General features: G+C 36.7%; 2 protein-coding genes across 6 annotated transcripts; one reads left to right on the forward strand and one right to left on the reverse strand.

Moving 5' to 3' along the window:
• The first annotated feature begins 616 nt into the window (after positions 1 to 616).
• On the forward strand, positions 617 to 11111 carry LOC306865175 (serine/threonine-protein kinase greatwall-like). 4 transcript variants are annotated; one of them, XM_079409625.1, is made up of 14 exons: positions 801 to 826; positions 914 to 1032; positions 1251 to 1388; positions 2198 to 2337; positions 2413 to 2501; positions 2617 to 2723; positions 3531 to 3690; positions 3811 to 3980; positions 4892 to 5983; positions 6082 to 6223; positions 7357 to 7377; positions 9480 to 9593; positions 10197 to 10298; positions 10422 to 11111. In XM_079409625.1, the coding sequence occupies exons 2-14, from the start codon at positions 946 to 948 to the stop codon at positions 10577 to 10579; spliced, it is 2520 nt and encodes an 839-aa protein (XP_079265751.1). In that variant the 5' UTR covers positions 801 to 826; positions 914 to 945; the 3' UTR covers positions 10580 to 11111. The 4 variants fall into 4 exon arrangements, with proteins under 4 accessions (XP_079265750.1, XP_079265752.1, XP_079265749.1 ...); XM_079409626.1 differs by lacking the exon at positions 7357 to 7377 and having other exon boundaries at positions 632 to 826; XM_079409623.1 differs by having other exon boundaries at positions 635 to 1032.
• A 172-nt stretch (positions 11112 to 11283) lies between these two features.
• Positions 11284 to 25649, reverse strand: LOC306865179 (acyl-CoA-binding domain-containing protein 5A-like). 2 transcript variants are annotated; one of them, XM_079409632.1, is made up of 13 exons: positions 25350 to 25649; positions 24953 to 25070; positions 21603 to 21723; positions 19986 to 20058; positions 19777 to 19894; positions 18558 to 18764; positions 17816 to 18010; positions 17616 to 17701; positions 16638 to 16854; positions 14873 to 15072; positions 14719 to 14778; positions 14025 to 14134; positions 11284 to 13326 (listed from the first exon to the last, which is right to left on the reverse strand). In XM_079409632.1, the coding sequence occupies exons 2-13, from the start codon at positions 25032 to 25034 to the stop codon at positions 13314 to 13316; spliced, it is 1482 nt and encodes a 493-aa protein (XP_079265758.1). In that variant the 5' UTR covers positions 25035 to 25070; positions 25350 to 25649; the 3' UTR covers positions 11284 to 13313. The 2 variants fall into 2 exon arrangements, with proteins under 2 accessions (XP_079265758.1, XP_079265759.1); XM_079409633.1 differs by having other exon boundaries at positions 25365 to 25428.
• Between the last annotated feature and the right edge of the window lie 67 nt (positions 25650 to 25716).

The raw sequence follows: 25716 nt of genomic DNA on the forward strand, positions 1-25716 counted from the left end.
AAAAAAGTGACTTAAATGTAATTAAAGATAGGAAAAGAGCTACTTAGCTGAGCAATGGAAGGCATTGCTCAGTTTCTTTCATGAACACAAAAGAGAGAGGTCTGGGTGATTATTTGCATGAATCAGTATCATATTCTTTTAGACTGTTTATTATTATTAAGGACACATTCATTATAAATGTATATGCAGCATGTGACTTGATGCTTGTTACTGTTCTCAACGCTGTTGATGATGGATTAAAGTCATTATTTTAGGAGGATATGTCAAATAAAAATTCTTTAGTAATAGCATAGGCGGAATTGCGTTTGTGCGTCAGGTTCCAAAATCTTCGGGATTCTATTTGTGTAAATAAATCAAGACATTGTGAGATTTCTAATATCTGTTAATATCTGTCTCTGGCCAGCAGAGGGCGCCTCTTCCTCTCCGCTCCACTAAAGATCTGCAAAGTAGCCAACGTCTTTGCCTGATTCGTTTAGCAGAAATTTAACACATTTTTTTATTGTATGAATAAAAAAAAAATATATATATATATAATTTATACATTAAACATAGTCTCATATACAATCTTGGCTTAGCATATATACATATATTGTATTTCCCAGTTGACTATTTTTTTCCAGGCGACTAAACCACTGCGTCTTAGGACCCAAATTTATGTCGCGCATTTCAAATTTCAAAACAAACGAGTCGCGCTTGTAAACAGTGAGAAAGGATGCGGTGGACTGAACTCGGACTGTCTGTAATAGCACTTGTGGTGATATGTGTTTGATTTTCAACACAATAATCGCTATAGCTAAATCGTTTCTGTACTTCATCTGACTGCACGGTGAGACGACAGACTAGTGATTAATCAAACTAGTTGGATTAAATGAGTATTTGAAGATAATGGAGGCTTATGTAATATCATCTGAAGGCTCGGTGAAAGCTCCCTCCATCGAGGACTTTATGCTGGTCAAACCTATCAGCCGAGGAGCCTTTGGGAAGGTTTACCTCGCCAGAAAGAAATGCAACGCCAAACTCTATGCAGTAAAGGTACAGAGATATTTACTTATGTTTTGTGTATATTGTTATTATTAATTACACAAGCTATTATTTAACATAAGTATAGGCTAATCATATTATTGTTATATTCGATTATGTATTATTAACCAAAAAGAAAATGTAACTTTTGTTTATTATAGTTACTGTTTATCATGTTGTTCTGATTTTTTAAATTGTTAGATACATAATTAGTTGTTTTTTTCTGTCAGGTGGTGAAGAAAGCAGACATGGTGGATAAGAACATGACCGATCAGATGAGAGCTGAGAGAGATGCTCTGGCTCTCAGTAAAAGTCCTTTTATTGTGCACCTGTTTTATTCTCTTCAAACTGCAACTAAAGTCTACCTGGTACGCACAAGGATGAATCTCGTGCATTTCACATTTCAAAAACACCTCAAATATTTCAAAGAATAGTTCACCCAAAATGAAAATTTGCAGAAATGTACTTACTTGCATGTAGATGTGGATGAGTTCTTCATCGGAACAGATTTGGAGAAATGTATCATTACTGTACATCACTGGATCCTCTGCAGTGAATGGATCCAAACGATAATCCACACCACTCCAGTCCATCAGTTAACGTCTTGTGAAGTGAAAAAAAACTGTGTTTGTAAGAAACTAGTTCATAAACGGTCTCTTTGGCTAAAATATCGCAATTCAAAATAATGCTTCCTTCAATAAAAAGGTCCATCCCTGTTGTCCTATCACATCAAAATCCAGTCACGTGTTAGTTTAGAACTGTTTCTGCTTATAAATGGTGCTACATTTTTGCGTATTTCTCTCTTGATTCAGATGTGATGACTTTTTTCATTAGAGAAAGTGATATTATAAAGTTAATATCATCTTAAAGATGGATTTGTTCATTACAAACATGCAGTTTTTTCACTTCACGAGATGTTAAGTGATGGACTGGAAGCTTGTGGATTACTGTGATGTTTGAATCCGTTGTTCTGACGGCACCCATTCACTGCAGAGGATCCATTGGTGAGCAAGGAATGCTAAATTTCTCCAGAATTGTACTGATGAAAAAAACATTTAATCTACATCTTGGCTGGCCTGAGGGTGAGCCAATTTTCATGAAATTTAAATTTTGGGGTGAACTACTGTTTTTAAATGTGACATTTTAAAATGTGCATGCATGCTTAATACATTTTTAGGTGATGGAGTATCTGATTGGTGGAGATGTAAAATCACTTCTTCATATTTATGGATACTTTGATGAGGACATGTCTCTGAAATACATCTCAGAGGTCGCACTCGCTCTGGATTACCTTCACAGGCACAGCATTATTCACAGGTATATTCACAGGAGAATTAGGAGTCATTTTTAGTCTTTTGTTTATCAAACTGACATTTTTGTCATTTGACTCAGGGACTTAAAACCAGACAACATGCTCATCTCAAATGAGGGTCACATTAAACTCACTGACTTTGGGCTCTCCAAGGTTAAACTTGACAGGGGTATGTTTTTTTTTATGAATATATTTTTTATTAATGTTTTTGTTAACAACCAGAAATACTAAAATATGTTGACTTTATTGTGATATAAACAAACCTTTCCTTCCCCATCCTTCAGAACTAAACCTGATGGACATTTTAACCACTCCTTCTTTGGTGAAACCGAAGACAGATTATTTCAGAACACCCGGTCAAGTTCTGTCACTGATAAGCTCTCTTGGTCTCGTGAGTAGATTTGCAGAATCATTTCATTTGTATGTTACATGGCTCAACAATAATTTTTTTTTTCTGCTGTCCCTGATAATTCTATTGTTGTTTCATTAGCTTTGATTTTATTAAAAATATTGCTATTATATCTATTTTAGTAGCAAATTTCATCTTTGAAAAATTTAAAGGGCTATAATGCAACTCTTAGCTATATATATATATATATGCGCATGTATGCATGCATGCACATACTTGGATAAACTGTGGCATACAGCATGATACATTAATGATTTGTATATAATTTTTAACTTCTTCTAACTGAAGCTTCCCAGACTGCCATTCTTGCAGTTTGGACAAAAACGTCATGCCAAGTAGCTAATGTTAGTTAATGTTACCTTTCTGACATTTACATTTTTTTTATCTACAAATGACTAAATCGCTATCAGTATCCTTCAAAAGTTTAGGATTAGTGCATTAAATAATTTATGTTTCAAATAAATGCTGTTCTTTTGAACTTTCTATACATCAAACCATTTTGAAAAAAAAAAGCTATCTTGGTTTGAACTAAATAAATGAATTTAAATGTTTCTTGAGTTCCAAATCCACATATTAGAATGATTTCTGAAGTCAGTGTCATACTATCACATTACAAAAATGATCAGTATATCACACAAACTACAAAAAAAAATCTAATTTAACAACCCTGATCAACACATGTAAGACTATGTTCTATTAACTTAGCCCTGTTATATCATTAAATCAAATTTTCTACAACATGCTTGAAACAGTTTGTATGATATGTCATATTTTGACTTGAATTGGCAGAATACCCCAGTGATAGAAGGCAAGCGTCACAGCAGCACAGTGTTGGGCAGCCCCATGTCCTGCGGCAAAGTCAAGCAGAGGAATAGTTCTCTGTGTTCACCTCTGCTGAAGAGACGGGCTTATCATCTGAATTCACCAGTATGCACAACTCGAGCTCTAGGTATGTGTCAGAATAATGTATATTTGGAATCCATCGTTGTCTGTGATATTGAGAACGACATTTGTCTTTTGATTATGATTTAGTAGAATAATGTAAAGCCTAACATGTGATATTCTCCAGGATCCAACAGTGTGTTTAGTCCTGGCCTGCTGGCTCAGAGTTTGACACCAAGGTTGATGAAATCAAGGAAGAGATTTGAAACGCTGAGTGTTGGGAGTGCCCACTCATACATGCTACCATCCACAACTGATTCTGGAGACTGTGTTAGCCCGATGTGGGAAGATGAGCAGGTGTTGTATCAGCATTACTGTTTTAGGAAGGGCTTTTGCTTCTTATAGGGCATTGGATAATGCTATTTTGTTTATGTAAGTTAAGTAGTAATGTACTAAAAACTACAATCAGTCATTTTAAATGCTACAGTTGAATTTAAGCATCACAACATTTTAATATACAGTATGAAGAATATATTTTTGAGCAATTGATGATCAAAGTAAGGGAAGTGAGCAGCAGTTTGTTTTATATTTCAAATTTAGGTAACACTTTATTTTGATAGTCCACTTTACACATTGTGCATAGTAGACATGTAGTTGCAAATTAATGAGAATTAGTTGACATGTAGTTACAAAGTTACTTATAGAATGTCTAAAGTGGCCTATTGAAATAAAGTGCAACCCAATTTTATGTTATATAATGACTAATACAGATGAAAAAAATATAATTAGATGTATAAAGGTATTGTGCAGTAATACAATATAAATATTGTATTACTATACCATTAAATAAATACATTTAAAAACATTAAGTACTTTTCACATTCTGGTTTGAGATTTGAGGATGAGTAAATGTTGTTTTATTTTGGTAAAAATAGCGTTTTCATTACATGTACAATTTAAAATAACAGTTGACTCTTTGAAAATATATTTTAATATTTTTGTAAACCTTTCAGCAGCTGTTACTCCAGTCATGTGTGTCACATGATCCTTCAGAAATCATTCTAATATGCTGATTTGGTGCTCAAGAAACATTTGTTGTGCTGCTTAGAACTTTTGTGGAAACATGCACTTTTTTCCTTTGAACGTGTCTCTACAGTTCTTGTTGGTCAATTTAATGAATCCTTGCTGAATAAAAGTCTTTATTTCTTAATTTAAAATTTTAGTGGATATAATAAAGAAATTAACCTGACAATGTCATGCATTTCTAGAATTTACAAGATGGCGAGAACCTTCCACAGTTAAACGGAAGAGAAGTGGGCAATAGAATGTCAAGAAACATTCCCTTGACACCTGTGGAAAGAAGGAAGATGTTTCCAGCACAAGCTCAAGATCACAGCACTGTTTTGACTCCACTCAATAGCCAAGTGGACAATAGCAGAATTATTAAACCAGATATTTCTGCAAAGAGGCTCCAATTCAGTGCATCCGACCACTGTGCTACTCCACTGGGTAAGGCTGATCCCCATCAATCAGTTGGGAATGGTCTTATGAAACCAGAGCCACCAACAGAGCCCAAATCCTCACTAAAGAGAGCTTTTGATGAAGTAGAGAAAAGCCCAGAGCAGGTTGAGATCCACTGCAAGAAAAACAACACTGTGTACAAGAGGTCTTTCCACATTCCAGAGGACAACTCAAGCGCCCCCACAGGCTTGACAGGGATTTTCTCCACTGTGGGGCTTGATGATGTTAAAAGTGCACCGATGTGTCAACAGTTGAGTGAGAGAATGGGCCCAAAACAATCTAGTCCCATAGCGGTGGCCAAGAATCTATTCTGTGATCTCGAAGATCAAGGTGAGGAGGTGGCGTTGCCTAAAACCGAGGCCAACTCGAACTCCCCGACCTCACCCGGTGATGACCGAAATATCAGAAGAAGCCTTAGTTTAGATTCGGATGGCTCAGCCCATGAGATGTCAGTGGTTAAACAAGAGGCTTTGTCATCCTCTTTTGAGGAGCTGGATGAAAACGAGATTTCTGTAGTCACACCGCCGGCCCGGCCCACCATGGCTACACCAAAGCACAGTAGTGCAAAGCAGTATAGGGGTAAATCTGAGCGTTCTCTTCTTGACCATCCTCGTGGGTTGTCTGACAGTATGGTCAAATCACCTGGCTTCCTCAAACCCAGGAACGTGGTTGCATTTAGGAGCTACTGCAGCTCCATAAACCGCTCTTGTACTTCACATATCAGCCTGGCCTCTTTGGATGCCATGGAGTTGTCTGCGTCAACCTCCTTCCACAATGTCCAGTCTGCAGTGACTCCAGTTCAGAAGAAAAGAACTAGTCTGAGCAGCTCACTTTACCAGGTAAGAATCTTTTGTAACACTAACTAAATTGGAGAAAAGAAAAAGCAAAAAAAAAAAAGAATTGGAAATGAAAGAATGTTTTCTTTTTTCTTTCCTAGACTCCACAGCAGATGGTTGTCTCTCACACTCCCTATAGGACACCAAAAAGTGTCCGTAGAGGTCCAGAACGTGTAGAAGGGGCTCATATCCTGGGAACTCCTGACTACTTGGCACCAGAACTTTTACTAGGCAAAGCTCATGGTAAGAGTTTAAGTAGTCAAGATTTAGAAATGTGTGTAGATCTTTTGTAGATATGTGCCTCAAATGTTAGGTAATGATAATGGTCAGCCATTATGGATTTTGCTGCTGAATGGCTGAGCAAGCAGGGTGTCCCAACAGCCTGTAAAATGCAGATATAACACAATGGAATGATATAACACAATATGTGGAATGTATATGCGATATACACAAAAGTGCTGAAATAAAATCAACATTGAATTGCTATAATTTTTACTCAAAATTCACACACATTAGCAAAGTGGACAAGGTTATCAGAGCGATTCCATTATTTAAAAAATGGAAAATATGAATTAGTCTGCCGTTGGTATTATAGAAATGTGGGACTCATTTGATACAATGCACTTACTCTGTACTAGCAAATTTTTTACGTTATACTTGTATTCAAATGTCTGTGTAATTACAAACTAATTTCTGTAGTTGCATCTATAATTAAAGGGTTACTCTACCACAAAATGAAAATGTTGTCATTAATCACTTACCCCCATGTCGTTCTAAACCCGTAAAAGCTTAGTTCGTCTTCGGAACACAATTTAAGATATTTTGGATCTTGTGACTGTCCCATTGACTGCCAAACAATTTTCACTGTCTTGGCCCAGAAAAGTCGTCCGATAATTCCATCTGCCATCAGAGGTTCAACCATAACGTTATGAAGCTACGAGAATACTTTTTGTATTACATTTGAACAATCAAATCAAGGTGTAAATACACGTAGAAAGATTTTTGTTGTTGTTTTGTTTTGCGTACAAAAAGTATTCCTGTAGCTTCATAACGTTACGGTTGAACCACTGATGGCAGATGGACTATTCTGATGACATCTTTCATACTTTTCTGCCATTGTTTGGCAGTCAATGGGACAGTCACAAGCCTCCTGGTTTTCATCCAAAATATCTGAAATTGTGTTCCAAAGACGAACAAAGCTTTTACAGATGTGGAACGACATGGGGGTACGTGATTAATGACAAAATTTTCATTTTGGGGTGGAGTAACCCTTTAATAACCCTTATTTGAGGTAAGTATATCATAGTTAAAGACACTTAATATAAAATGGGCCTGAGTTTTGCACTTTGTCGTCTTTAACAGATATTATGTTTTAGTTTCAGGGACTGTACGCTGTGGTAAGTATGCTAAAAAGTATCGAGATTATAAGTAATGGAGATGTTGGTGCATGCCTGGCAGCTTTACCATATTAAGGCCCCGATATACTCACAGTGGAGATATTTTTTTTTGTTCTTTGCTTAGGGGCAAAAAGACGTTTGAAATGCCTGAGTAGTGGTAAACTTCTAGCGAACATATGTGCTGTGTGCTTATTACAAAATAAACGCTCAGCAAAATGACAGCAGTGAGAAAACAGCAGTTAAGAAAGCATCTGATCATAGTGATATGGATATGGCATTTCAGCACTCCAGTTAAGTCATGTAATGTTTTATATAGCACGTTACAACTAATTTATTTAAAAACAAGCAGGTTTAAACCGTTTGTATTAGTCTTGCTTTCAGAATTAGAATTATACATCAAAGAAAGTAAAACCGAAGATCACTTCTATCTATTACGTAATGGCCATCGACCAATGGTTGTTTAAAGGCGTTTAGAAAATCGAACACTTTACAGAAAGTTATTTTGCCAAGATGCTTTGAACTTCTGAAACAAACTTTGTTTTGGCCTAATTTTGTTAGAAATGAAGTTATGCTAGTTTGTTCTTCAGTTTTTGTATATCGGGGCCTTGAATTAAGGACATGGCTGACTAATTCCATTATGGGTTGCAGCTTTTGTGATTGATCACCCTTAATGCTTCAGTAATGCTGTCTGAACTCTGTTGGGCTGTTATGATGGTTCTTGGGAATTCTGGGGGATTTTAGTGAAATTCAGTAAAACATATTTTGTTATTCTAGTTAATAGAGTCAAGTAAACATCATTTATGGCTTGACTTCCTGAAAAAAATGCATTGCTCTTTGTTCAAGTGAAGCGACATGTCAGTTTCTTACTAAACCGTTGGTGACAGGGCTACCTGTTTGGCTGGAAGACGGTGGGGTGGTTTGGGGAAAGTTTTGCAGCAGTTTTGACACCAACACAGCCGAACGGTTACACTTTCAAAGTATGCTCCATTTTGCAGCATGACAAATTCTCACTAGAAAGTTCCATCTTTGTCAGTGTTGGTCGTATTTCTCTGTAGAAGTTGAGCGTTGAAGTCTTTATACTAGTTTAAACTTCACACAAGTGTTTGACAATTCTGGTGTCTACTGGTTTTGTAGTTTTAGTTGTCCTTTATAACGTGTGTGTGTGACACAAACAACAATGGCCATGGTCAGTGTTGCCACATTTTGGACCTACTGATTAGTGCAAAAATTGGGCCACATGCGCTGTTGCATAAAAAAAGTGCCATTTAATTTAGATATACTTATTAAGCCCAAAGTGTACTACAGTTTAACTTGTATGCTATGGTGTGGTACAGTGTGTGTGGGGCAAATTTTGAGAAAATAGTTTTGACAAAGATGGAACTTTGCCTGTTTCGCACACATTGCCAAATGTAGTATGTGTGAAAGGCTGTGCGCTCAGCTATACGATTACACTGTGTTTGAGTTGAAAGCTTAAGTATACTTTCAAGTTAGTAATTTAGAATAAATTAATATGTGTTCTATGGGCATAAAAGGTACCTCAAATAGTGTAGCTTGTTGAGAAGAGGTGTGTTATTACTTTTCTAAGCAAACAGGTAATTTTCACAACTTGCATCGAAGAAGGGACTGAGGTAAATCTAGAGATTTGGCAGTGTACACTTCTGATTCTGTCTTTTTGACCACCCAGAACACCCTAGCAACTGCATAGCAACACCCTGCCAACCATCCAGCATATCCTAGCACTGGGGTTTTGTAGTTATGTTTTCTTAAAATAATAATTTTTGCCAATTTGTTTTGTGCCACTACCGGCACAAGAACTTCAAGTTGATCAGTTGAAGGTGTACATGTCTGAAACTTAAGCATCTTCATTTCAGACTCCTGAGAACATTATTAATGACCTGAGGACTGATTTTTGTGACTTTTCTTGAGTTCAAGTCAAGCTGGTTTTGTGTGTTGTGCTGTTTCCTTTGCCCCTCAAAATCAACTTACCACCGCTCCTGTTACTGCTTTTTATTAGTGGTCACATTCTAACACGCAGTGTGCCAAGATTCATGTTTGTAGAAATGGAACACTGAGTCTCAATAGTTTTTTGTGCTCTTCTACAGATTTCATGGTTGATTGGTGGGCGTTAGGTGTCTGTCTGTTCGAGTTCCTCACAGGAGTCCCGCCGTTTAACGATGAGACCCCTCAGATGGTGTTCCAGAACATTCTCAACAGAGGTAAGAGGGCCAGTGATAAATACATTAAACTGTTATTTATAAAAAATTTAAATATTTTTGATGAAATCCGAGAGCTTTCTGGCCCTCCTATGCACATCAGTAAAATGGTTCATGTGACATCAGTGGATCAGCTGTAATTTTAGTATGCTACGAGAATACTTTTTATGCGCAAAGAAAATAAAAAAAAACAATTTATTCAACAATTTGTCTGCCCCTCTTCACAAGAGTACCACTCTTGTTGAATAATGCTTTAAAATATAATATTCCTGTGACGCAAAGCTGAATTTTAGCTACTTAATATTTTTTGGGATTCTTTGAGAAATAAAAAGTTGAAAAGAACAGTGTTTATTCAAAATATATGCGCAGCTTGGAGGGAACAGTGGACGTGAATAATTCATGACAGAATGGGTGAACTATCACTTTAACTGTTTGCTTTCCCATTATCTCAGAATGGTTCCACCATGTGTAAATTTGTGCCCCCCAAAAATATTAAAATTGAAATGCTAATGGATATTTTGGTTTGTTTGTCCTCTACTACACCATGAGAAGAATGTTGTGTTGTCTGTGTCTGATCTCCATGTGCTTCATGAATGGTGTGTTCAGATATACCGTGGCCAGATGGAGATGAGGAGTTAACCCCGAATGCAAGAAATGCCATAGAGATTCTTCTCACTACAGATACATCCAAACGGGCTGGTTTAAAAGGTGGATACACACACACAAACATCTAGCACTTTAGAAATTCTTACTAACAAGTAATGAGTGTTAATGTCCAAAATACTTAATTTACTGCCATCAATACTAATGCTTTCTTGTGTCTTTCTGCAGAGCTGAAGGATCATCCATTTTTTGAAGGTGTGGACTGGGATAACCTTCACCATCAGACTATGCCCTTCATCCCTCAGCCTGATGATGAGACTGACACCTCGTACTTTGAGGCGAGAAACACGGCCCAGCATCTCACTGTATCAGGCTTCAGTCTGTAACACACACAGACTGTAGTGCAGTGGACACGGTATGTTCAGGTCCCACAGTGCTCTTGTTTGTCCTCCATCCTTCTGTCTTCATGTTTTGTATGTTCTTGAAAATACACATGTAGAAAGACATCATGTTGAAAAGCGTCCTGAAATGCAGTGAGGTGGGATTTTAACCCTTATGCACACACATGCTGCAAGACTTTTTGTATAAAATCTTCCATTATATTTGTTTGGAAAAGTAATATATTATGTAACACTACTGTTTGTACCAACTCAGTGCACATTTAGATTAAAGACGTTGCTATTTTTTACTGAAAACTATGCTTGTCGGACTGTACTTTTAACATGCTGAATGTTTTAACTAGTCTACAGCAAGTATGATTCTGAACATGGTTGCTGCTTATAACATGTACCTTTTTTTGTCAATTTATAATCATTTGATACATATGCAACACTTTGAAAATGTGGTTTATAACACTTGCCTATTTTTAGATTCTGGAAATGTTTCAAGTTAAATAAAATAAAATACCATTGTATTAATAAATGAGCATTATTTCTGTATTAATTCTATTTGAATCTTAAACCATGTGCTGTTTTTCCACATGTAAGCATAAATACATTTCACTGCCTGAGGGTATTGCTTGAATATATTACAAATACAACATATGATTATAGTATTAAATATGGTGCAATATGGGAATATAAAGCACTCAGGTTTTCAAAAGCTTTTAATAATGCTTCAGTCTAACATATTGAATGACATGTATTGTGACAGTCGTGAAACATGCGTTGATCATCTGCACCGAAGGCAAATTTATGCAAAATTTGCAATGGTTAAAAGGAACATAGTGTGTTTAGTCTAAACAAAAGCATTAATCAAGAACCTCCTGCTCTACAGATGATTCCAAGTAGTATTACAGACATCAATAATATATGCAAATGCTACATTACAGTATAGTACAATTAAAATAGAACTTTTTCCAAGTATATATTTTTGCACAATATACAATTATTAAAAACATTATTGACCAGTTTACACAAACTACAATGAAACGAAACACTTGCAATTTTCCCCAAAAAAAATTGCCTATGTAAATGAATCATTAGATTTCAGCCTTATATTAGTCATAGGACTCTACACATTACAAATATTATTTATTTCAGCTCTTAATCTGTCACCGTCTTCACATTCATCGAAAGTGCTTTGCAATTCAACCCAGGTAGTTTTTGATCTCAATTACATCCTGCAAACATTGACAAAGATTTTGAACTTCTCATGCATACAGTCCTTGCAGTAATATTCAAAAAAATCACCATAGCCACGAATTAACATTAGTAACGATGCAACCGTGTTGAGAAATGCACTGACAAAATACAGCGGACCCAAAAATGTATTTGCACACTTGAGTCACACTAATGTTTGAATGTCACTGCATCTTCTCTTAAACTTCATTTAACCACCGCTTTATTATTTGAAACTACACTTCATTTTGCGAAACGTTTTTCTTAAAGTGTGCTGCTTGTCTTTCTTTCAAATAAATAACACTTACTTTGATATTCCGGATTTAAAGGAATAGTTCACCCAAAAATAAAGAAAAAACATGCTGAAAATGTACTCTGGCCATTCAAGATATAAAGGAGTTTGTTTCTTAGAAAGGTAGCATTTGCTCACCAATGGATCCTCTGCAGTGAATGGGTGTCCAAACAGCTGATAAAACATCACAATAATCCACACATCTTCAGTTATTCTGATGTTTTTATCAGCTGTTTGGACTCTCATTCTGACGGCACCCATTCAATGCAGAGGATCAATTTGTGAGCAAATTGCTTCTGATTAAGAAAAACTCATCTACTTATCTTGGATGGCCTGTGGGACAGTAAATGTTAAGCAAATTTACATTTTTAGGTGAACTATTGCTTTAGGCTGGTGACATTCAGACATTTTTAAGATGTGTGGCTTTGTGTCTGCACACTTTTGAGGGTACCAAATAGGTTAGATCTTTGCAGGCATCAGGATGGGATGCTGAATGGATGATGAACAAAGTTTTCTATAGTGCCTTCTGACTCTTTTCTCAGATTTTCAAAGCAAAGGGTCAGTTTAATATGCATGTTTTATTTTTTTTTATTATTATTATGGCTTTAAAGAGCACCACAGCTCATTTGAGCAAATGCTAAGTCTAGATATCTATGTACATTTAAAAATCTTACTCATACAACCTCCAACAATTTGGGGAGTCCTGATTTATTCCCATTACGGTTCAAACCCCAAATATGGGCTCTTTTCTGTCAAACATAGCACGAATCAGAGAGATATTCAAGCTGAAATCACCTGTGCCGTACTCTTCAGTGCATCTTCCACTTTACTACAGTATTAATGACAGATAGCAGCTATGTGCGCAGAACACTGAATGATATATTCTTGAAATGAAAGTTATGATGCCCTTGATAATGGATTTCTCTTAACAGCATTTTCATTACTATGAAAATTCTACTTTTAATTAATGAAATTGGGGACTTAGCAAGTTGTTAAATTAAAAAAAGAAAAAGTACAAAAAGTACTTGTGATAAGCTGCATCGCCGTACAGTCACAATCCTTCCATTTGCTAATTCTTAGAGTTGTCATCATAGTGCAAAAGCAAGAGTTAGATCACGGGACAGGCTGAGAAAAACCCTCCTCCTCTTAAATGCATAACACGGCTCTCCTCTGGGTCTGCAGAGGTGTCGAACCATCAGTCGATTCCTTTCAGTTGATTCTTCTGTAACAAGATGATGCAATCTTTAACACATCTGCCATCACTTCCACATTTGCCAAGTTTTTCTTTAGCCTCAAATATGATCATATATGTTGCAATCTGTAATAAATTCCTAAGCTCTGTTCAAACTATGCCGTGTGAAACAGCAGGCAGTTGCAACAATGAATGCTTCAAACAGTATTCAAGCAGCAGTTCACCCAAAAAAATTAAAATTTACTTAAATATACTTACCTTCAGGCCGTCCAAAATCTAGAGGAGTTTTTTTCCATCCACAAACTCTAGTATATTCTGAGCTCACTGATTTTTATTCTCGTGTAAACTATTCCTTCGTGTCAAAATGTGTCCAAGTATTCAATTTGAATTTTTAAATTTAATTTAAACAGCCCCAAGTTTAATATATTTATAAAGTTGAATTTTCAGCATTATTACTCCATCTTTCACTGTTACATGATCCTTTAGAAATCATTCTAACATGCTGATTTGGTGCTCAAAAAACATTTCCTATTATTATCTATGTTAAAAACAGTTCATATTTATAATAACATTTTATAATGATAGTTGTAATATTTTTTTTTCCCTTTTCAGGTTTCTTTGATGAATAGAAAGTTCAAAAGAACAGCAAATCTTTTCTATTATAAATGTCTTTACTGTCACTTTTAATCAATTTAATGTATTCTTGCTATATAAAAGAATTCATGTACCTTCTCCTGCGCTGCACATACAGACGGATGAGCCACTGCACCACAAACGGCCACATGACAGCAAAGGCCACAGTTCCAGGAGACACATCAAAAGGCCACCAGGACGGCTTCTGGAAAGTTTAAATAATAAGAATGATAAATGAACATATGTTGGCACTCATTCTATGGCAATGGCAGCGTTAAATAAAATTAATAAAAAATAATTTGGGACATAATCAGTCCCAATCAAAATTTATATTTATGGATTTGGCAGATGCTTTTATCCAAGGAGACTTGCAATGCATTCAAGGTTTACATTTTATCAGTTCATGCATTCAGTGGGAATCGAACCCATAAACTGTTCCGAGCTACAGGAATGCTCTCCTTTTAAAGGTATAGTTCACCCAAAAAATGCACATTCTGTCATCAGTTCCTCACCCTCAAGTTCTTCCAAACCAGTAGGAATTTCTTTCTTCTATTGAACATAAAAGAAGGTATTTTGAATAATGTGGGTAATCAGTCAGTTTACTGACTTCCATAATAGGGACTAGAAACTGTTTAGTTACCAACATTCTTCAAAATATATATATTTTTGTATTCAACAGAAGAATGAAACTCATACAGGTTTGGAACAACTTGAGGGTGAGTGAATGATGACAGAATGTTCATTTTGGGTCTCGAACTCCCATCAATAAGCTTATTAAAATGACTTTACCTTCTTCGTTTTATGTGCAGGTGGTGACAGGTAGTCTGATGGCAGCGCTAAGGATCGGGCCTGAGAAGTTGCACATGACAAATCAAAAATGCAATATTTCATACTTGATCAGTGTTATCTATGTTGTACTGAGTGAAAAGTGACGGTTTGTAACCTGCGAGGCTGTGAGAGCTTCCAGCGTGTGTAGCCTCTCTAACACGCTCTGCATGTCGTCCTGCAGTCTGGCCAGAGCACAGATTATCTGTTCATTTAGATTCTGTGTTACAGATCCATCCGTCCCCCAGCGTTCCCCATCCCCCCCACTGCCCTGCTGCGGCCCCGCTGACCCGGAGCCAAAGGCAGGCGACCTGGACCCTGATACATAAGAGAAGCAGCTGCAGTATGTGCAAACATTCTGTAGATCATTAACAGATTGATGAAACAAAGTTTACAAAAACAAATTTAATTGAGGATTCCAGCTCTGTTCCAAAACCTAAAGAGCATTTTAGAGGAAAAATATATGCGCTCACATATGTGAAGGTACTCTCGTGAATGCTCGTCAAAGAATGACACAGAAAAGAAGAAATTGTTATTTTTGTTTTCTTTGTGCACAAAAAATATTCTCGTAGCTTTATAATATTACGGTTGAACCACTGATGTCACATGGACTATTTTAATGATGTCCTTCTACGTTTCTGGGCCTTGAAAGTGTCAGTTGCTTTGCTGTCTATGCCAGTCAGAAAGCTCTCAGATTTCATCAGAAATATCTTAATTTGTGTTTCACAGATGAACGAAGGTCTTGCAGGTTTGAAATGACACGAGGGTGAGTTGACTATTTAAATTTTTGGGTGAACTATCCCTTTTAACATCAAGTTCTACTGGAATCAACAATCAAATCTTGTGTACTTAGTGTATGCATACAGTCAAACTAATAGTCTTTGACAGCCTAGTAGAATGAAGTTACAATGCATTCAAAATGCAATATATGGAGGCAAAAATTCCCCTGAACAAGGTAACATCACGAGCGAGTAAGCTATTTTGTTGACAAATGTTAGCATGATTTCAAATGTGATTGATTATACAAAACAGCTCAGTAAATATTAAGAATATTGTAATTTACATTTTAGGTATAATATAGTAAACATGGTCTGTATCTGTATTATTTTATCAAAACAAAAACTAAGCCACAGCAGCACTACTGTGCATCTACGAGCAACACAGTTTCGTTACTGAATGAATCTAAACAAATCAGGTTAGTGAATAATTCAATGACCCCTTCATTTCGGTCACTTCCTCTATTCATTAGTGAATCAGTTGTTTGAACAAATTGTTTGCATAAGACTCAATGACTCAATCATTAAGACCAGCTACTGGCTGTTCTAGTATAATCATCTAAAATTATTTCATACATCAATATTCATTAATAAACATGACTATTTATTGACTAAATTGAAGAATTTTACATAAAATATGATGCAGAATTGGTGCATCTGATTAGGTTAGAAAATCCTTATAAAAAGTTGATGAAATCGATTTAGCGTAACAATTGAAATGTTAGTGTCACTACTGTGAACCGACCACCGCAGACTATGAAGAATATGAAAAGCTTAAAAAAAATAAATAAATAAAAATCAGCTTAAATCAGCCATAGTCTCAAGTAATTTGAGGTTGTTTCATCTGATTATTATTATTATTTTTTTGTTGGCTATAAAACCACAGGCTGGGTAAGTGTTGTCATCTAAAAAATTAAAAGTGTGCGAGCTGTGTGTACAGACTAAGAAAATCAGGCTGCATGCATACAGTACATGCGTGTTTGCATATCATAGCATATGCATAAAAAACTAAATATAAACTGGGCAGAGCAATAGTAGCAAGCTAGCAAGGTTTTGAAACAGAGCTTATATATGATTTTGTTGCTGTTTTGGTTGCTAGGTTTGTACCTCTTCCCCTCCTGACCACAGAACTGTCACTTCTATTCGCAGGAAGTCCCTGCCTCTGAGAACCTCCTCTGCTGCTCCGTCCGTCTTCTCCGCCATGCTGTATGCCTTCTTCCGGTCCCAGCAGTTCCTCTTGTGATCTGATCTCTCCTGTGGAGGATAGTGTGCTGTGGCTCTCCTCGGCCACATCCAGTGAGTGGCTGACGTATAGCTCAGATCCCTGGAGACCAAGAACCAAAGCACATGCATTGCTGACATTTTGGGAGATGCAGTCACATTGACGTTGTTTAGCTATTTTCATTTCAATAGGAATCCATGCGATTTTGCGTAAGGGCAGAAGCTTTACCCATGCAGATATCGCAATAGGTTCATGGTGGTCATGTGAAATCTCTGTGCTGACCAATAGAAATCTGTTTGGTTTGAAATTGACTTCTATGTGATCTGCGATTCATTCACCTATAGCACTGGTCTCAAACTCAATTCTTGGAGGGCCACAGCTCTGTACAGTTTAGCTCCAACCCTAATCAAACACACCTGATCCAGCTAATCAAGCTCTTCAGGACTGCTAGAAACTTCCAAGCAGGTGTGATTCGGAGCTGGTTGGAGCTAAACTCTGCAGAGCTGTGGCCCTCCAGGAACTGAGTTTGAGACCACTGACCTATACACTATTGACAACAGACCTTTTTGAACGCAAAATTTTGCTTGCACACCTTAAAGGGATAGTTCTCCCAGAAAAAAAAATTCACTCATCCTCATGTTGTTGCAAAGCTGTGTGACTTTCTTTCGTCTGCTGAACACAAAAGATGATATTTTGAAGAATGTGGCTAGCCAAACAGTTTCTGGTCCCAATTAACTTCCATAGTATTTATTTTTAATACTATTTTTTTGGCTGAACTATCCCTTTAACACTGAATCCTACACTCCCAGCCTAAAGTAATTTTTGGATCAGCCTTTATATAAGCATAACTGAGATCTACTTACCTCTTCTCCACCAAACTGGTCGACTGAGTCACAGTACACCTCGCTGTCCGAATCACTGGCCACATGGTGAGAACTGGACATGTTTTCTGTTTCACATATAGTGATTCAGATCAGTTCAGATAACGTCCTTGAGCTTACTTTTTAAAAAATGACTCAAATCTTAGTTGGTAAATGATTACCCCAAATGTCCTTCTCCTCACCTTTGACGTGTCCATTCAGCTCTTTGACGTCTCTATCATGGTTAAAGCTTTCAGAGTCCTCTTCCAACTCCTGCCTGTTCAGATCAGACTTAGACCCATTTGTTCCATTGGCAAGGACTTTATGCTGGCCGATACTCCCATTAGATACCTGTCCTTTAGGTCTTCCTGCAGAAGCCCTTTTCTTCAGTTGTGAGGCTAAAAAACACCATAGTTTACAAAAAAGCAAATGTATTAATGCACGCATTCTGAAGTAAATTTGAGTGGTGCTTACAATGCAAAACTGCTCAAGATACTGTATGTTTGCTAAGGCACTGCTAGGTAGTTTCTAATGTGTTCTGGGTGGTTTGTAGATGTACTGGCCAATGCCAAAATAGCCACCTAAAATTAGTCTCTAGATATGAATAAAGTACCTCCTCTAATGTACGACTATTCAAAACTATTCAACACAAAAAAAAATGCAGTCACATTGGCAGTATTTTGATCAAATTTTGCAGTCAAAAAGGTCATTGTCTATTGTGAACAGTGTAACAATGTATGAAGGACAGGTCACACAGAAGTCACTTTCAAACAAAGCAGCTTTCTGTGGGTCAGCATGGCAAATTTGCGCAGCCAAATTTAACCTGTTGCAAAATCTTTGGCTCTGATTCCTTTGAAATGTCTGGATTTCTTCTGCAGAAATTCTGTACACAATTTTTAATGTGACTGCACGTTAAGTATGAGCAATAATAATTATGAGGTTTACCTTTTTTCACCTCTTTAATCTCCTCTTCTTCATCTTTCTCCTCCTCTTCCTCCTCATTATCGTCTTCTCCTTCCATGTCTATTGATTTAGTCTTTGGAGTTTCTGATATTTTGATGGGGTAACTGTCCAGGCTGCCATTCATCTCCATCGTCCTGATGATGCTTTTTGTGACACTTTTGGGTGGTGATGTTAGCATGCTCCCAAACCCTGGAGACAATAACAATACACATGTAAGACGATGCATTGACGATATGTTCTGAAACTTGATAGGCACACTTTCTAAAAGGTCTGTTCTATCAGGACTATTACACAAAAAAGTAAAGCTGTACCAGTAACACTACACCCCTTAAACAGACCCCAGACTAACCTACACTAATAACAGCAGTGAGAGAGCAACTGAGGGATCAAAGCAAACACCTGGACTATGGCACGATGAACTAAGGGCACAGGCTGCTGGGAGAACACACTGCTATTCACTTGCCTTCAAGTTGCCTAGCAAATCTTTCCAAGCGGGCTGAACATGATAAGGGGTTATTAGTTAATTAATGTAAACAAGATTTTATCGTTATTTACTTGCACACTACAGTTTAAATGTTTAGCAAGGCTGTATTTATGTCAAAACAGTAATAATGCATTTTATTCCAGTGATGCAAAGCTAAATTTTCAGCAGCCATCACTACAGTATACCTTGATCCTTCAGAAATCATTGTAATATACTCACTTGAATAAAAAATCCTTACTGAATAAAAGCTTTTTTTTATATATATATAGTTATATGCATTATTTCCCAATTACACATTTGTCCTTATGACAATATAATTATTTAAATGTATTTAATAATAACTTTAGACTTTGTAAATGTGGCATTTTAACGCTAATTAAACTGATAAACAAACTGTTAATTTGATGTGACTTTTAATTTGAATTGACGCTATAGCTTCATTAGTTTTGATTTATTAAAGGTAAAGATTTTATGGATGTTTTGTACAAAGAAATGTCCAGTCATATTTAACCCAAAAATCTAAAATATTTTTTGATAATGATTATTAAAGATTATTAATTATTTTTATTTATGTTTATGTTATATATATATATATATATATATATTTTTTTTTTTTTTTTTTTTATTATAATAATAACAATAATATTATATATGTATATATATATATCGTTTTTTTTTTGTGAGATTCACCTTAGAGGGCACTACTGTTCAGTTTACCTGTGCTCAAATCTGACACTTGCGTTATCTTCTTCTTTTCATCAACGAGCTCATAGAACGGTCCAATGACCTGCAGAAGCTCCTCGACCTCGTTTGTTACAGGCATACTTTCCAGGATCTATTCAGCAAATTTAAAACAAAGTTACACAATACACATGTAAGACGATGCCACGTTTTTAAACACTGCTTTCAAATTCAAAACATCATACCAGTTTCAAATCTTCCACATAGGCCGCCATGGCCTCCTCCTTCGGCATTTCCCCAAGAGAATTCCACGCATCCCTAAACACAAGCAGCAGGACGGGTCAGTGAGAACTTTGCTCTCGTAAGCTTTTCAACATTGATGTTGTCATCTCACGATCAACTGAAACTCTAGCAGCAGTTTGAAAATTTCAGGACAACTCTCAGATCCATGTATAAAAGAGAAAAACAAAAATAGCACGAGGCATAGTAAAATGGTCTGTGTGGAAAACTACTTTTCTTACTCATCTGATTCTCGGTTACATTAAAGGCTTTCAACAAGGTTTTTAAAATAGATTTTTGCAGAAGTACAAATGCAGAACTTTCAGTGGCACTAGTTACTACTAATAACCTGATGTGATTCTGATACCGATCTGTTATCTCAGTGAACTTTCAACAGACCAACAGTTCACTTTCACTAGGTTACAGACACTGGTCTAAATGGTGTAAACTCATTTAAAGGGGAAGTCTGTCATTTTGCATCACTAGTGGCAACAAATGGAACTGCAAATATATTGAGAGTTTTCAAACTGATTTTTCAAACACTACTCCTCGTCTGCCATTGGTTGAACAGGTAGTCCATCCCCAAACTCACACCACTGGTTGAGCCATACACTAACATGAGAGAGCAAACAGAGCAATGTTTTGAAAATGCTCACACTGTTTGCACTCTTTAGAAAGTCAACAGCTTTTATTAAACTGGCGCATGAGAGACTATTTTAAAGGAACACTCCACTTTTTTTGAAAATAGGTTAATTTTACAACTCCCTTAGAGTTAAACAGTTTAGTTTTACCGTTTTTGAAGCCATACAGCCGACCTCCGGGTCTGGCGATAGCACTTTTAGCTTAGCTTAGCATAGATCATTGAATCGGATTAGACCATTAGCATCTCGTTCAAAAATGACCAAAGAGTTTCAATATTTTTCCTATTTAAAGCTTCACTCTGCTGTAGTTACATCGTGTACTAAGACTGAAAAGATGTGATTTTCTAGACCGATATGGGTAGGAACTATACTCTCATTCCGGCGTAATAATCAATGATATTACGCAGCGCCGGAAAGCAGTCCCCAGCTAGGAAACTAGTTATGATATAGCTGGGGACTACTTTCAGGCGCTGCGTAATATCATTGCGCCTGCAGCAAAGTTCCTTGATTATTACACTGGAATGAAAGTATAGTTCCTACCCATATCGGTCTAGAAAATCACAACTTTTCATTTTCCGTCGGTCTTAGTACACGATGTAACTACAGAAGAGTCAAGCTTTAAATAAGAAAAATATCGAAACTCTTTGGTCATTTTTGAGCGAGATGCTAACGGTCAAATCCGATTCAATGATCTATGCTAAGCTAAGCTAAAAGTGCTACCGCCAGACCCAGAGATCGGCTGAATGAATTCAACAACGGTAAAACTAAACTGTTTAACTCTAAGGGAGTTGTAAAATGAGCCTATTTTCAAAAAAAGTGGTGTTCCTTTAATAGGAGAAAAAAAATACAAGTCACCTTTAAGAACTACTAACACTTATAACTAAACTTTTTTTTTTTTTTTTTTATAAATTCACTAATCTAGACATTTAGCAGCTTCAATACCATTTGGCTTTGCCAACGGGGTCCCAGAATCCTGGACGGGGAATGTTGCAGGGGCCTTGTGTTGCTTGCTTGTAGTAGCTATAAAATTTCAGCATCATGTCATTGGAAGGCTGAAATGAACCTGAATAAATAAATAAATACACACACACGGTCAGAATTGTTGGTACCCTTGGTAAATATGATCAAAGGCGGCTGTGAAAATAAATGTGCATTGTTAATCCTTTTGATCTTTTATTTAAAAAAAAAAAAATAAATCACAAAAATCTAAGCATTCATTGGAGAATAAAAATTAAAAATGGCGGGAAATAGCATTATGAAAAAATGTTTTTTTCTCAAATACACTGCCCTCCAAAAGTTTGGAACACCCTAGAAAAGTGGGGTTTTAGACAATATTGGCATGAATCCTTTTTAATTTGTGATCATTTTGATAAGGGACAACAAACACTACGAAAACATATTTTATTACATAAACTGTATTTGTCTATGTAAAGTTTATACATAGACAAAAACTTAAATTTTCGATTCATAAATATATCCACATAGCCACAAATAGCTATTTGTAAACTATCGGACCTAAATTGTGTTCTAATTGGTTCACTGTATTCTAAACTTAATTGGCAATCAATTGTTGAAGCTATTAAGGTGTGCTGACCCAAAAATCTTTTAAAAACCTGGGCCAAGTTTAAACCAGCAACCAGGCATCACAGCTGGCAAAGGGGCATGTCTGACTTTGACATGTATATATTGCCATTATTATGTAATCAAAATGATGGTCTTCAATGATAATGTCAAGTTACTTTAATGTATTTGCACCAAAACATTATAAGGATTTATGCTGATATCGTCCAAAACCACACTTTGTCAGGGGTGTTTACAAACTTTTGGAGGGCAGTGTACATGTTGGACACAATTACTGGTACCCCTAGAAATTAAAATATATCTGACATATATTCCCATTCATATTCACAATATTCACAATTATGAACATGAAATTATCCAGCCATGGCTTCCTGTTTCACAGAAATATAATTAAAATTTTTTTTAAATGCATGAGAGTTTGAGTGGCCAAAGACTCTTCATGGATCACAGCTGGAGGATTGCAGAAAAAGGTTGAGTTTTGGGGTCAGAAAACCTTTAAAAAATATATCAAACAGCACCTGCATCACCACATGTTGTTTGGGAGGGCTTCAAGAAATTAAAAAAATAAATAAATAATCAAGAAAAGAAAATTATGTCCAGCATATTCAGTTGTCAGACACGACTGGAACTAAAAAAATGGGACTGGCTTCTATGGTCAGATGAAACTAAAAAATGAGCTTTTTAGCAGCAAACACTCAAGATGGGTTTGGTGAACACAGGGATAAAAAGTACCCCATGTGTACAATGAAATATACTGCTGTATTTTTGATGTTATGGGACAATATTTCTGATGGAGGTACTGGACATCTTGTTTAGACACATGGCATCACTAATTCTATCAAATACCAACAGACAAAAAAATCAATAAGTGACTGACTGACTGTTAGAAATCTTATAATGGGCCATGTTTGGATCTTCCAACCAGACAATAATCCAAAAACAAAGCTTAAAGGGGTCATATATTTTATATATTGCTAAAAGGAACATTATTTTGTGTATTTGGTGTAATGCAATGTGTTTAAAAAAAAAAAAAAACACATTATTTTCCAAATACTGTACATCAGTGGTTTTCAAACCTGTCCTGCAAGCACCCCTGCCCTGCACATTTTGTATGTCTCCCTTATCAGACACACCCAATTCAGGTCTTGCAGTCTCTACTAACGAGCTGATGAGTTGAATCAGGTGTGTCTGGTGGCAGGGGTGCTTGCAGGACAGGTTTGAAAACCACTGCTGTACATTATTGTTGCTCTTCTATGCTCTGCCTTTCTGAAATGCATTGATTTTTACAAAGCTCATCGTTCTGAGAAGCGAGTCATGCTCTGATTGGCCAGCTATCCAGTGTGTTGTGATTGGCCGAATACCTCAAGCGTGAGACAGAAATGTTACGCCCCTTACCATGTTGAGGCATTTGTTGCATTCATTGAGGACCTGATTATAATGATTTATTATGTCTTTTTACGCATCGCATTGCATCGTGCAGTGCAAACATTACCATGTCTGCATTTGTGATTGGAGAAACGACAAACAACAAGCACTGCTTAAAACTTGCGTTTGAATCGTCAGTGGAAAATTCTTTAAATAAGAAAACGTACTTTGTGCATAGCTCAGGGGCTACTCCCAGGTTCAGGAAATAGTCCTCTGTAAAATGCGCTGCACACACTCTAATATTTGGGTTGAACTGTTTTGGAACAGTGTTGTAAATACAACTTAACCACTGATTTCTAGTTGTGTCCTCTTTTGGAAGCACAAACAAAGTAGTTTCACTTTTACAACGAAACACAGCATCTCCAGGACATGGCGCCAGCGGCAGCAACAATACTACAGCGAGAATAAAGGCCTTCCCACACTAAGCGCGATAAAGCTAAACGAATTTTGCGCGCGATGACGGGCTGGAATAAAATAATTACGACCGCGAACATTCGCACACCGAAAATGCGAATGTTTTTTTTTCATCCAGTCCGACGAATCTTTTGAGTTTCGCAAAACTAAAACACGGGCCGTCCAATAAGATTTGAGCATTACATCACATGACCAGAGCAACTGCTGTTACCCAAAAGGTCGACGCGGTGGCGCTAAAAGCTCAGAAGACTGTATTGAGCGCGAGCATAAAAACACCAAAGAGGACTTTTTCTGCAAGAGAGAAGAGTGAATGCTGAATTCTTGTCATTGTTGGTTTTTAAGAATAGACTATTCTCACATGTTCTTTATACAGAATAATATTTCTATTAATTCTCCACTGAATTATGTGATCTGAAGAGCACCGTCCATTGGGAATCTAAAGGGTCTGGAGTGATTCTGGATGAAGGAATGGTCTCTGATCTCTTGTCAGGTGTTCTCTAACCTTATCAGCCATTATAGGAGAAAATCCTATACTATTTTGGAAAATGGAGGTTTCAAAAAGTATTGAATAAAAGGGTACCGTTAATTGTGTCCAATGTGTATTAGAGAAAAACATTTATTTCATAATGATATTGATATCTTGCGTGTTGTCATATATGATAAATCACACCAGACACACAGTCTCTGATCAGGGCTAGTGGTACACGAGCTATTTCAGCACTTAAGCCCAAGTGAATGTAGGCTAATCGCGTTGACCGTGGAAACCCGTGATAATTTGTTATTTGATTATGAATCTTTCACAAGAAAGTAAGCGAGGGGTCAATGTAACACACAATGCACAGTGTGTAGTAAAGGACTACCTATTTACTCACCGTTTGAAGGTAAACTTTGGATCACTTTGACAGCAGCACTGAACCTCTGCTCGTAGACTGGTTTGTTGTCACCCTCCATCATGACAATCTAACCGCTACAGCAAGATCGAGATCAAACCTACCAGCAAAGTTACATGTCTATTAATCGATTTATATAATTCATAAAGTCCCTTGCATCTGTCGCAGTTACAGTAAACCTAAGCTGCACGTTACACGTTATTATTCCAAAAGAAGTAAACAAAGCCAAAAACAATCCATTTTGTCTTTACCAATCCTGAAGGACAAGCAAGACATGACTGAAGGTGCATTGAATACTTTAATGTGATATTTCTGGATTAACTTGCATTAGAAACGATCGAGATGACGTTAAAACAAGCACGAGCATTTGATACTTTACCATTTGCTGCTCTACCTGCTGTGCCGAAGACTACGACCTCATGAATACGTCATACCAACCTGACAGACAACATACGAAAGCCTATTTCAGGTGTTTACTGGGAATTGTAGTTCATTTAGAGAACGACACTGCCGGTTAGTCTTGCAACAACGGCATTTAAAACCCTACAAATACCATAATTCTTTATCTACACGCGTAACATTCCGGGTAATGTAGTTCCCCGATGTAAGCTTACCCAAGGGAGTTTCTGACATAAAAACCGTCTCTGACTACGAACTTTGAATGTGCCTAGCGATATTTAGACGCATATGTCTGAAGAAACTTATGCGCTTAATAATTTCCTGCGCAATAGACGAAGAGGCAACAC

Source organism: Barbus barbus, assembly GCF_936440315.1.
Source record: "Barbus barbus genome assembly, chromosome: 46".
NCBI classification, from domain to species: domain Eukaryota; kingdom Metazoa; phylum Chordata; class Actinopteri; order Cypriniformes; family Cyprinidae; genus Barbus; species Barbus barbus.

Coding starts and splice junctions, on each gene's coding strand:
- LOC306865175 (XM_079409623.1), top strand. CDS start 886: ATGGAGGCTTATGTAATATCATCTGAAGGCTCGGTGAAAGCTCCCTCC. Junction 2,338..2,412: donor AGGCACAGCATTATTCACAG/GTATATTCACAG, acceptor CATTTGACTCAG/GGACTTAAAACCAGACAACA. Junction 3,981..4,891: donor CGATGTGGGAAGATGAGCAG/GTGTTGTATCAG, acceptor ATGCATTTCTAG/AATTTACAAGATGGCGAGAA.
- LOC306865179 (XM_079409632.1), bottom strand. CDS start 25,034: ATGATGGAGGGTGACAACAAACCAGTCTACGAGCAGAGGTTCAGTGCT. Junction 21,724..24,952: donor CCAAAGTTTACCTTCAAACG/GTGAGTAAATAG, acceptor TTATTTATTCAG/GTTCATTTCAGCCTTCCAAT. Junction 18,765..19,776: donor AGTGTCAGATTTGAGCACAG/GTAAACTGAACA, acceptor TATTGTCTCCAG/GGTTTGGGAGCATGCTAACA.